Source organism: Gallus gallus, chromosome 3, assembly GCF_016699485.2.
Source record: "Gallus gallus isolate bGalGal1 chromosome 3, bGalGal1.mat.broiler.GRCg7b, whole genome shotgun sequence".
Taxonomy (NCBI): Eukaryota; Metazoa; Chordata; class Aves; order Galliformes; family Phasianidae; genus Gallus; species Gallus gallus.
Window position 1 is genome coordinate 15,272,449 of NC_052534.1, and position 12,984 is coordinate 15,285,432.

The 12,984-nt window shown below is 46.8% G+C and overlaps 1 protein-coding gene and 1 non-coding gene across 3 annotated transcripts; both read left to right on the forward strand.

Annotated features, from left to right (window-relative positions):
- The first annotated feature begins 6,310 nt into the window (after positions 1 to 6,310).
- On the forward strand, positions 6,311 to 8,636 carry CST3 (cystatin C). 2 transcript variants are annotated; one of them, XM_046938584.1, is made up of 3 exons: positions 6,311 to 6,708; positions 7,012 to 7,125; positions 8,239 to 8,636. In XM_046938584.1, the coding sequence occupies exons 1-3, from the start codon at positions 6,328 to 6,330 to the stop codon at positions 8,314 to 8,316; spliced, it is 573 nt and encodes a 190-aa protein (XP_046794540.1). In that variant the 5' UTR covers positions 6,311 to 6,327; the 3' UTR covers positions 8,317 to 8,636. The 2 variants fall into 2 exon arrangements, with proteins under 2 accessions (XP_046794540.1, NP_990831.2); NM_205500.3 differs by having other exon boundaries at positions 6,311 to 6,591.
- MIR3526 (microRNA 3526) lies at positions 8,478 to 8,592 on the forward strand. The gene has a single exon (NR_035339.1). It is a non-coding gene; the product is annotated as a microRNA 3526 (primary transcript).
- Positions 8,637 to 12,984: the final 4,348 nt, after the last annotated feature.

A 12,984-nucleotide genomic window follows, 5' to 3' on the forward strand; every position in this document is an offset into this window, starting at 1 on the left:
TCTCTTCCCTCTCTAGGGAAAATCTCTGTGGCCAAGTGTCTCTGTATGGTATGGGTGACTGGTTATGTTGGCAAGCTGCCCTGACTTCCTAGAGGTTTCTCTCTTGCCATTGTTAAAACATTCTATGCATCCCTCCCCCTTCCCAATGTTTCAGATCTAACAAGCAGAATGTAGAAGGGAGCTTAAGTCTTTTCTAATGAGTAGCAGCCAGGCATTATGCTGGCAAGCCAGCCCCTTGAGAACAGCTTGTTCTGTGCTCTCAGATGTTTCTTTCAGTGACCAGAGTTTTGCTTCACTATACCAATAAAAAAGCCTTAACCAGGTGGAATTTACTGCTCTGAAATGCTGAGCGAACAGAAATGATACCTAGTTAAAACCTAGTGCAGAGGAGACTGCGAATACAGCCAGGCTGTGCACCACTGGTGTGTCCTCCAACCAAACCAAACCAAACAAATAAACAAAACTTCCAAAAAACAAAGAAATCCCAAAGATGGTGTGGTCTATGGCTCCCAGCTGGTTGGCTCTGCTGGGAAGGAACGTGGCAAAGGAGCTCATGGCAACCTACACAAAATGTAGGTTCTGGATGGCCCTTTAATTGTGGCTTTGTACAAGCATTAGGGAGTTGTAGTCTTGCTCCCCACAAAGGACCTTCATCAGAAATGCACATATGTCTATTTAAGGAGTGATGTCATGTTTATTGAATCCCCACATTTGTTGTATGTCCTAAAGCCCCTGGGCGTAGCAGCAGTGACGCTATGAGTGTTTTCAAGGGAGGACAGACGTGATTCAATCTGTACAGAGGACAGAGGTGTTTTGGCTCCTGGCAGAGCTCTGCACAGCCACCGTGCTGATGTAGAGGAAGTTTTCTTTTGCATCCCTGGGACCTGTGAAGCCTTAGAGCACGAGCTGTGGTCTTTGCGGGGTTCTCTGGTACATGTTGTCCCTTTGTTGTGTGCAGACTGCGGCCGACATTAATAAATACTCTTTTTTTTTTTTATGGTCTGGCTTCTCCACTAAGCAAACTGGGATTGAAACATCCAACTCTATCTCTCCAACATTAAAGCCAGCTGCTGGAAGAGATGAGAGTGGGCAGCACAACGTACCCCAGCAGGCTGCTGGAGGGCCAACTTCAGTGCGGCACGCAAACGTGCTTCACTTTAGGCTTATTTCTAGCTCTGCAAAGTCACTGGTTCTCTCCAGAGGCTTAACTTAAACATGTGCTTTATGCTTTTGGTTGGACTGGGGAGAACTGATTTTCTTGGTAAGCTCTGAACCAAGTGATTCCTAGGGAAGGAAAAATTATCCGCTGTGAACTACTTATTAGAAATCTAAAGCTATTTCTCCTGCAGGCTGAGGTGAACAAATACAGAAGAAAAGAGAACGGCTGAATTATTCTCAGCGGACAGAAACTAATGCAGCGACCGAAGACATCAGTTTACTCAAAATCTCTGATAATTTAGAATTGCTGTGCCAGCATTTATGTTTCTCAGAATGGACAAGAATACTGGTGTGGTTTTTTCTTTTAAATTTATTTTGCTAGCATCCCTAACACACCAGTACTGCACTTTAATTAGCATTCACTACCAAAAGTGTGGCTTCACTGCCTCTTTTGCACAGTCTGACCACAACGATTGCTTGGAGTTACTTTAAATGCAGCTTTTCTGTTGGCAATCACTTTATTTACTGCTTGGCTGTAAAACAGTGATGCACTTCCTCGTGGACACAAAGGCAGATTAACATCAGTAATTACTAAAGCAGATGTTTGTAGGCAAATACCCATTTCTTAGAGGCAGATTATCTTCTGCATTGGTATATGGGAAAGGGATTCAAATCATGCAATGCTGTTACCCTCAAATGATGTGAGCAGCCTGGGACTCAGCAGAAAGGTGGGTAGCTCCCATGCCTTGCCTCCATCTCCTAGGAATCTCTCTCTGAAGGGTGATTAAGCATGGGACAGAGCCAGTTGTTGACCTTACTGAGATCAATCCCGCTAGCTGTTTAGCATTTAATTCTTAAAAGTGACTGCCAATGAGTGAACGGGGCTTTGTCCTACATGTACTTGCTTCTTTCTTTTTGGTTTGAATTAGCTTGTTGGTTTATTGTTCTGGTGTTTTTTTCTTGCTGTTCATGAGAAATCTAGGGCCGTGCTTTTGATTGAATTGAACACCTAGGCCTATGTTTTCTAGCAAGTCTATTCCCACTGACTTGCCTGAAAGACTCACTTGGCACAAAATGCTAGGCTTATTAGAAGTGGACAATAGTTAGATCTTTCCAGGCTACTGTGCAAAGAATGCATGGTTGTGCCTTGGAGGAATGACCCTCAGCTGGTGGAAAACGGCAGCTTCAGTCTTTTTTAAGCCACTTACACTATGAGGACTGAAAGATGTTCAGATATTTTTGAAGCCTGACCTGACACATGGTATTTACCAGCTGAAGTCTACTCAGCTTTGCAGTCTATGCAGAAAAGCTACCCTTGGCTGTCTGTGGTGAGAGCTTGTCAGCATGTGAAGGTGTGTAGATGCAGAAAAGATGTGACCATGGTTCTGGCTCCTTTGGGGCTTCAGGTTGGCTGCCTAGATTTCAGAGACGACCTTTGGAAGCTGAGAGAGAATACAGGGCCATGATTTTGCCTGCGTGGAAAATTCCGTCCGTTAGTATCTGGGAAAAAAATAAAATCAGGAGCAGGGTGTGGACAGAGGTGGCCATGGTCTCTGGGGATGGCAGAAGCTCTGTACTTCTCCCAATATCACTGAATATCAGTTGGTGTGGGCGAGGTGTGGATGGACTCATCTCCATAAGCACAAGACACTGTTCAACAGCAGTGGCTTTGTTTTTGGCACTGAATCACTCTCAGCCCTGTCTCATAAAGAGCTGACCATCTTGCACAAGGGGCCTTCAGTTTTTGAAAGCTCTCCTTTTACATAACACCTCCCTTCCACCCCCTTGTGTGGGTTACACAGCACAGGAGGAGAGGGGGAACCGTGTCAGCATCCCACCTATCGCTGCTCTGGGTCCACTGAGTGGGATCCAAACGCCTGGCCCCAGCATAGGCTTGGTCTGCACTTTTTTTGCTGATCCCTTGGTTATGAGAAATTTAAACCAGATGTTGAGTGTTCAGTCATGCTTTTCTTATTGTTCCTGCCTCTATCACGGTAATTACTCTCTATTGAGGGTCATTCAGAGTTCAGTTCTGTTGAAAATGTTATTCTTGATTACAGGACTGGCTGCTTTTTCCAACATCCTCATCTAATTGTACTTTGAAAGACATGTCACAGTATCCCAGAGCTCTTCGGTTAGCTACTGAAGAGAGAAGTTGTTAACAGTGATGACAAAGAATGTAGCAGCTATTTGGAGAAAGGTGTCTGCCTGCTGACTTAAAAAGCTTATCAATCCTCATTGGAACTGAACCATAGATGAAAATATATCAGATGTTGCACAAATGATGTTGAACCAACTGCGTGGTCTGACACAAGAAGACACTGAAACTATGCTTTTGTTTCTGGTAATACTGACAGCACACTGCATCACAGACTTTTCCAGTATTATGTCAGGAGTCTGGTGCTGCTTGGTACATTACCCAAATCACTGGGTCATCTGATTGTTTGAGGGCTTCTATTTTGTTTAGTAAAAGAAGAAGCCTGTGATATAGACAATTAGTTGTACCTGTCAGAAACAAAAGGACCAATGCAGTTTTATTTCGTGAACCAGGTTCCCTTTATTAACCTGCTGTAAAGCATCATTTTTTTGCCCCCCTTTTATTTTCTTCCTCTAAAAATTTCTTTAGTTCAAGTCCTGAAACAGTAAACAGATGCAGCTTGCTTCTGGCTCACATGTGAGGAAAGACCAAGAGAACAGTCATCCTCAAAGCCTTTGGCCCCAGGTGGAAACTCCCAAACTCTAAAGGGCAAGTTTCCCTTGCAGCCATTCTGCACAGTGAAGCCAGGCAGCCACTGTGTCAAAGAGGGACTCTGGCAACCACTATTTTACAGAATAAATATTGGTGCATCTGTTAGAGAGGGCAAAGAGAAATCCTGCCAAAACAGAAGCGTGTTCTGACTCTGCTGACCAAAGACCAGCTCTGCTTTCTGCAGTTATATCTTCAACTGAGTATAGTGTTGATGTCCAAGGAAGAGGACAACGATGTTGACCAACAGGCAACACCCTTCAGGCAGTTAAAAAGCTATTCAGACGACCACAAAATCTCTGGATACACCTCAGTTTTCTGTGGATGGGAGAAGGAATGTGGAAGGACAAGCGGAGAAGAACAAGGAATTCTGAGATGGGTGTTTGAGATTTTTCTCCCTTTCAAGCCACTTGTGATCTTTTCCTTTAGGTTCAAAAGTTGGTGATGTGAGCAGGAGGGTGAACTGTTTCTGGAAACCTGTATGTAGTGTGGGAAAGGGCTGACAGCCATTCCTCAGATGTTCCTTTGTCTCAGCTGCAGTTTTGGGAAGCTGCAGGTACTTGTCTGAAATGCCACCGAGCCAATCCCCCAGTACGAGGAACCAGTTCTTAAGGAACTTCTCTGGCACAAACAAAACCCAGGCCGAAGGCTCTGCTCCCTAAAACTCAAGACAGAGACTCTTCATCACCTGTGCCCAGGCTGTGGCCTGTCTGGGGGTGAAATGGTCACCCTCAGTGTTGAACCTCCTCCATTATGTGTGAATGATTACCTGCCTAAGGAGGGCAACAAGCCTTCCCTCACAGGTGTCACCATCCCTCAACATAACTGATGTAAGCCTCTTCTACTTCCTCAGTCTTTTCTCTTGGAGTGGCTTTGTGGGATCATTTATTCATTGGGCCAGTAACAGACTGACATCTGAGAAGAAACTGGAATTCTAGGTGAGCTGAACACAGCAGGCTCCCACTGACCATCAGGAAGTCCTCCTGTGCTGTCTGGGTGCCACTGCACTGTCACAGGCTACCCAGTGAAGTTGTGGAGGCTCCTCCTCTGAGTTCTTCAAAAGCCACCTGGACGTGGTCCTGGGTAAGCAGCTCTGCATTAAAGTGTGTGCTGCTATAACTCAGGAGAAGGACACAGGCCAACTATGGCTTGTTTTATCTTAACTCCAATGAGGTGACTTGTTTGCCTGTACTGCAGGCAAAGCATTTAGCTCTTAACAGAGCTATTTCTCACTGCTTTTCCCCCCAGATACACAAAGGGTGACTGTAATGCCTTTTCTGCCCAGCGTCAGCTCGGACTGGCTCTGAAGAAGTGGCCAAAGCTCCCTCAGTCCCAACAGCACGGATATTCCCTCCTGTGTCACTGACAGCACCTGGTGCTGCAGTGGCGCTCACTTCTTTCTCTTACCAGTAAAAGCTACCGTAATGTCCTGCAGCTGCAGCATTAGTTGCACAGCTTGCTGCCAAGTGTAGGGGGGTTTCCTGTGACAGTTTTCATGCTGGATATTGCTGGCACTCAGCAGGCTACAAACAGCCTTTCCAGTCAGCGCACAAGCCCCTTCCTTCTCATTATGGGAGGTGTTGAGGATATTCAGGCATAAAATGTCACGCTCTCTTAGTCTAATAACTGCACAAAGCCTTAAATCTCACTCACACTAGCTCTGTAGTGCTATATTAGGTGCTGTCTTGCCTAACTTAGGGTTCTGGACAGGAGAAAAAGACAACCTTGTGGTTATGAGATGAAACTAGAAGTTAAACCATCTGTCTGGGAAGCCAGCCTTGCCACTGATGCCTCTCTGACCTTGAGCAATTAATGTAGATGAGGAAACACCAATCTGTGGAGGCAGATATAGGAAATGACACGCGGTGTTTTGTGCTAAAAGCCAAATTAGTAACCTAAAATGCCCTGTGGTTTTGTTGCCACCTCTCCACAGCAAGGGGAAATAAGGGCTAGAATAAGTCATGAGGAGGCAGAGCCTGGAAAAGCCTCCAGGTTCCCGGACCCATGTGGGAAAGCAGCCTCCTCCATCCCGACCCAAAAAGAGGGCTGTGGGTGGTGTAATTCCGGACGGGACAGCCGCGTTCCTGCCGCGCCAAGCCCCCACGCACGGCCGGTCCCCCTGAAAGTCTGCGAGAGTTCACCCTGAGTGCAGCCTGGCTGCGGGACTGCTCTGAAAGCCCACCGTGCGAGGGCTAGGACTTCCAGGCACGACGTTCCCTAGCGTACTCTTTACAGCCGCCACTTTGGGTGTAGTTGTTGCCTCTCTAAACCGTCCCACTTCCCAGCCTTGCTGAGTTCCAGCCTCCGTCTGTCCTGCTCTGTCCGGCCGGGAGGAGAGCAGCCCTCCCCGTCGCGGCGAGGGGCGGGGCGGGGAGGGGAGTGTGGGCCGAGGCCGCCGCCCACTCCGCTCCGCAGGCCTTAAAATGGCGGCAGCGGCGTGTAGTGCGGTGTGTGGAGCCATGGCAGGAGCTCGGGGTTGCGTAGTGCTGCTGGCCGCGGCCCTAATGCTCGTCGGCGCTGTCCTGGGCAGCGAGGACCGCTCCCGGCTCCTGGGGGCTCCAGTGCCTGTAGATGAGAACGACGAGGGCTTGCAGCGGGCCCTGCAGTTCGCCATGGCCGAGTACAACAGGGCCAGCAACGATAAGTACTCCAGCCGGGTGGTGCGGGTCATCAGCGCCAAGCGGCAGGTGGGTGCGGGGCCGGCGGCTGGGGACGGCCTGCTGCTCACGGCCTGCCTCTGTGTGTGTGGAGCGCTGCAGGAGTGGGGATTTCTGAGGTTAATTCAGGCTGTTCTGCTGCAGAAGGTGGATAAAAGCTTGGGGCTTACGGCTCTGAATGCTAATGTTGCTTTATGAGCTAATGCGCCATGAGTTTACTGATTAAGGAAGCTGTGCTAATTTGTTTACTTGAATCTCGTTTCCTGTTTGGCAAGGAATGCTGAGTGTCTCTTCTGTGAAGGTTGCCATACACTGCCCTTTCTGTACTTTTTGGATGGTTGTGCTAATGTGGCAGCAAAAGAACCGTCTTTCCTGTAAGATTCTTCTCTTTAGAGAGCCCTTAAGTGTGTGCTGCAAATAAAGCTGCTACTGCCTGTGCTCTTGTTGCAGCTCGTGTCTGGAATCAAGTACATCCTGCAGGTTGAGATTGGTCGGACAACTTGCCCCAAGTCATCAGGTGATCTCCAGAGCTGCGAATTCCACGATGAGCCAGAGATGGCTAAGGTAGGCTCTGAGCAGGATGTGCTGCTCCCTGGGTTCCTAGTACCTTCCTTCGCTCTGGGAAGGTATGGGCAGCACCACCTCTCTGCTTCTAATAAGATTAGTTGCATCATGCCTTTAGACTGGACAAGGTGCTGCCCTTGTAGAACTTGTCTTGCCAGACAATGCTCACAGAGGGAGGGAGGCCTTCCAGCGTGCTTAAGTGAAGACCTCAGGCTGTGGTGCGCAATAGGATTACATGTGCCTCAATCTTAGGAGCACATGTGGCTCTGATTCCAGGGATAAGCAGAGGAAACTTAACTAAGAAGAGATTGCTTAGGGGTCTCCTGGCTGTCACTTTGGTGCCTTAAGTTCTCATACCCCTCTTAGCTCCTCCCGTGCACATGTGAACAAGCTCAACTCAGTCCTCTTCTGAGAGGCTCCCATTTCTGTGAATCTCACTTTGGGCTAAGCACTGATCACAGCTGAATTACCCTGGTTCTCTAGAGTTGCTATATCACACTACATTCTGTTTTCTTAAGAGATAATCTAGCTTTTCAGGGTAGAGCACCAAATTATCTGCCTTACTTTGGTCAGTGCCTGGTTCTTGCCTGTTATTTCATTACTGGTGTTAACTGGCAATAGGCTGTACTTCTCTGTGAATGTTCCTTGTGCCTGTGTGTGTGAGAACTGACACCACACAGAAACAATCTACTAAGTGCTTGGATAGAAGCTTGCCTGTGCATCAACACAGCTGCTATTGTAGGGCAGGCAAGCACAAACAAATTGTTTAGCTGTGTGGGCCTGCCTGCCTGTGCCATCAGAGCTTACGTTGCAGAATTATCCAGGCTGAAAGCTCTACCACACTGGGAACTAGCATGTGGAAGTAGCTTGATATTGTGCAATGTTGACTGCTTGGCTTCTGTGTTAGCATTTGGGATAAATGATTAGTCCTGAGCAGGTTCTAAGTTTGGGGTTCTAGAATACACTGCTGGGGAAGTGCAAATCCAGAGTCATAAGAGCAGCATACAATCAAGGATCACAAAATAAAATAGGTCTGTGTAGAGAACAATGATAAGTGACACTGTTGTATGCTCTTAATATGATAATTGATTTCTTTTTTTTCTCTCTCCTCAGTATACCACATGCACCTTTGTAGTGTACAGTATTCCTTGGCTAAACCAAATTAAACTGCTGGAAAGCAAGTGCCAGTAAGCCTCTCTTGGCTCCAGCAGTGACCAGCAACCAGTTACTTGGAGGAAAAAAGAAGCAATAACATGAATTGAGATGGATTGTATCGCTGCCTGTTAACTCATACTTCTGTACGCTTGTGCTATGCAAGTAAAACTATGTAATCTTACTATAGAGCACAGTACGATCTCGACTTTATTTTTCCTCTTTGTAGTTATATTTTTGGAGTAGCTGTTTGTCTTCTCGCAGCTTTCCCAATAAAGCAACTCCAGTGTCAGAATTGAAGATGAAGTTGGTGTCCCTATGAAGTGACTACTGTAAACATTAAAACTCAATTCATCATTGCTGTTGTGTGTGGTTGCCTTTATGAGTGCCTGGTGTCCTGGAGGGAGGGTCTGTGTTTATTTATCAGCTAATCTCCTGTGCCCAAAGGATGGGGTGAGAAGTAATGTGGGGTTCTAATTACAGCAGGAGTAAGTTTGAGAGTTGACTAAAGAGGTGTTTGGGCTTTGAAAATACTGTAGCTTCCAATGCTATCTTTTGGGAAGGTTAACCAGCACTTATGTGAAGTGTGTGATCAGTTTCTGCTGGAACTCTCTTCCCATCCGCTGCTGTATTGCAGAGCTCCATTTGTTTATGCAGCTGTACTGTGTAAGGATTCATTATTCTGATGTCTCTTTTGTATTGTATTAGAGTTGTTTGGGAAACACTGACTTCCTCTAGCATTGTCTTTACAGGTTATCCTACTGGCTCTTTAGTTCTGTAGTGTTTCAAAGATGGAAGGTCTGAGTAGGAAGCCCAAGGATTTTCCTTCCAGTTTGAGTAATAGCATGGCCAACTTCACTTATAACCTCAATTACCTCCACTAGAGCTGAAGGAACAGCTGCTTCAGTGCCTGTGCTTGGTCTACCATAGCTTCCATTTGCAAACAGATACAGGCACAGAAAAGCCTGGAGGATGGTCAATAGCAGCAGGCCTGGCTGGTGGGGAGGTGCAACTGTAGTCTGACTGTATGTTAACTAGGGCAAACTTGAGTGATATCTGATCAGGGTACATGCTATTGAGTCAGCAGGGAGAAAGATCTGTGCCTAGGAACTGTTAAGGCAACTGACTAAAGTGTTTCCTTAAATCCATTAGTTTGTAGGGAAGTTGAGGATACCTGCTTTGAAAAGGCACGTGAGATAACTCTTATGCCAATAGCCGTAGCTTGAGAGATAGTCTAGCACTAAAATAATGGGGAAGTTACTGGTGTTGAGTGAATCTCTGACAAGTAAGAGACATCCCTCAGTGGTTTTACAGCAAATGGATCAAGTCTGCAAAACCTGTCTTTGTTCTGCAAGTGTGGGTGTTCTACAGACACAGCCCTCCAAATCTAAGTGTGTGTACAAGCCTGGTGGGTCTTTCAGTTGAGCACATTGCTTCTGGTTTCATTGCCTGTGGCATCAGTACTTGAGATTTGTGTGAGTGTCACAGGGAATGACAGCCCTGGATTCAGGAAAATAATTCTACTTTTTTCAACACCTTATGATGTGATGTCCTGCTATGCAAGCAGAAGAGAAAGCTTCTCTGAGCAGATGGTAAGTAAGAAAGGAGCATCTTAAGGGGGTCTTGTTTTTCCTTCTGTAAGGAAGGAGCAGGATCCCCTTGAAATAAATTTCATCTTTAGCTGGGAGAGGAAGCTGTCAGGTCAAGGTGAAGGTGCTGAGGTCGAACAATGAGAATTCTTGTTTTGCATGCTCCTAATGGACTTATTTTGTCTTGTATCTTTGCTTCTTTGTATTTTGAAGTAAACACACACCCTTTGGTGTATGTCTTACCTAAAGACAAAATGAGCTGTGTCTTGCCATGCTCTATGTTACTCCTTCAATCATGGCAGTGGTACATCCAGGTCTGGTGATCCTATTTTGAAGGTGAGTAAATTGAAAGGAGTGTAGAGAAAAGCTGTAGAAGTGATCTGAAGAAAGCAGCTTTTGATGAGACGTGTAAGGATGCTGTTACTCTTAATAAAATGATACCTTGGTGAGAGCGATTGCAATCACATCTTTGGGCATGGAGCAACTTGGATCTAATGAAGGAGAACAAATGGAGTGCATGTCTAGAAAGTGGATGTTTCTAATGGGAAGTACAGCTGCCTAATGAAGGAGTGCTTTGTTGCCTTCCATGAAGATGAGATAGCTCAAGGAAAATCAGCTTTAGCCCGGTCCATGTTCTAGTACAAAGCAAAGTGGAACTGTGTGAAAATGAGGTCATGGTAACTGCAAGATCTCTCAACCAGCTTAGCAGCCTTACATACCTTCCTTGGAAGTGTATCTCCTGTGGGCTGCTCTTTCTCCCAAGGGAAATGCCATCTCCCCTCATCGCCGGGGTTTGATGAACTTGCAGGGAATGAGCTGGCTGCCTGCCACCAAAGATCTTCATCCAGGACATGCTCGGATCCAACAGGAATTATTCCCCTCCTTCTACTCCATCACACCCCTGTTCCTGCTGAGTGCTGAGAGGTTAGTGACTGTGCAGACGGTATCTGGGTCAGTGTTCCTGCTGAGTGAGTAAATCCTGGTGCCAAGCAAGCTGCTCAAATGTCCTTGTTTGTCATTTTTCTAACTGCACTCTTCATTTTTATGTTCCTAGTCCCTGTTTTCCAGCTTATCTGTCTAAGGACTGGGTAAGGGGATTCATCCTCTTGCTTCTGGTGTGTTTACCTGTGTTTCAGGCCTTTTGCTTTTATCATCCTGGCTTGAGGCCTGGTCTCATTGGTAAGGAGCTGAGGCAAGGAGAAGGCAGGGTGTGAATCATACAATCATTAAGGCTGGAAAAGACCTCCAAGGTATCATGTCCAGCCACCACCCCATCCCCGCCATGCCCACTAACCACGTCCCTCAGTGCCATGTCTCCACATTCCTGGAACATCTCCAGGGACAGTGACTCCACTCCCGCCTGTGCCAATATCTCACCATTCTTTCTGAGAGGAAAGCCAAACATTTTACCACCTTTCCTGTATTTATTAGACAGCAGCTCTATACAGCGTGTAAGAAAAACAGTGGGTGTGCCAGGGAAAATGAGAGTGTGGATGTGACAAGCTCCTGCATTCAAAGGTGTTGTGTTTTCACACTGAAAAATGCCAGTGACTAAGGACACGAATGGCACTGGTTACCCCATCCTCACAAGCTACTGAGTGTCAGTCTCAGTGACTGTCCCTGTGTGCACTCCACCTGGAGTAAATGCTAAAAAAGCCTGACCTAATTTAAGCACCTTCTGCTGTGGGCTGTTTTACTTTGTGCTTGCAACAGGCTAAGAGCATTAATGGAAGTTCCCCTGCCAAGAGCATTCTGCTTGGCAGGTCTTTCTGCTTGGCTGGATGGTGCTAGCTGGGTCAGCTGTCAAAACCTGCCTGAATGCCAAGCCCTCATTTTTAGCTGCATTCGCTGCCTGATTTTTTCAAATATCAGGTGTGAATGACAGAGGTGAACAAGTGATCAGGGTCGTGCTCATTTCTTTTTGTCTTGTGCTATGTTTGCTTGCATGTGATGGCTCAATTCTGGGGTTGCACTTCCTTAAAATCAGGATGGCCAGAGTGTTTTCCTGGTGAGCTATTAGGTGAAGTGCTTTTAGGCTGCCACAGCTTGTGAACTCAGGGCTTTTTCCTGGCTCTGGGACTTGGGGAGATTGAGGGCTGACAGGCTGTGAAGTGTAGCCCTTCTTAGCAGTATCTGTCACACAGTTCTTTGGGTCTTTCTGAGATCCTTGAAGCCACCAGTGCTCCTACAGCTACAGAGACACTCTGATCATAGCCTAAATTGGAATTTTCTGCAATTATGAGAGCAAATGACCATGTGAGAATTCAGGCTGCCCTGGAGCCCTGCACACTTAGGACTGAGGTGTCCAGCACCATTTGCAATGCGTATACACGCTGGATGTCTCTTTCTTAGCTTAAGGTCTAGAGACCGCTTTCATGAGGTGCTTCTTACCTCGGAGCTGGGTGGCCCCAAGCTGGACAAGGAAGGCTGAGAAGCTTTGGTGTGTGTGTGCTCAGCTAGCTTTGGTGAGAGGAGCAGCCAGCCTGCCCTCCCTGCAGCAGGTCCTTCAGTAGGTCTTCCCTGCTGTACCCTTGTGGCTCAGTGCCGTAGCAGATCCTGGAACTCGAGGTGACACGGTTGCTAAAGCTTCTTCCATACTGTCACTCCCATCCCATTGCTCAAACTGCATGAGCCTCCATGACTGTAGGATTTTGCAACAGAGAGAGAAAGGAGAAGCTCGCACACCCATCTTAGTGATAAGCCAGGGTATGAGTGTTGGGGTGTGTGCTCTGATTATTTCCCACGACACTGTGTAGTGCCCTCAGTACCTCATGTTGTGCCACCTCCACCTTTTTAAGGTTATGGTTAGCAATCAAAAATTTCTCCTCTCTGTATTTATTTCCTGCCCATTCCTGCAGATGGGTCTCTCGCCTTATAAATAGGTGTTCTGGTTCCCTAATCCTGGCCATTTGCAGCAGCAGTCTGTAGGGGACACTGTGGCAGCATCACTTTGTCCTCCTTAACCTGGGGAACGAAGGAGGAACTTAAAATCTCGGGCTCTCAACGTTATGTCAATAATAATAAACAGTAACGTCATGTAAGCGCTTAGGAACCATCATGAGTGCTTAAACTGAAACTTCCTCCTTTCTGTCCCCAGTGAGTACAGGTACCACAAAGG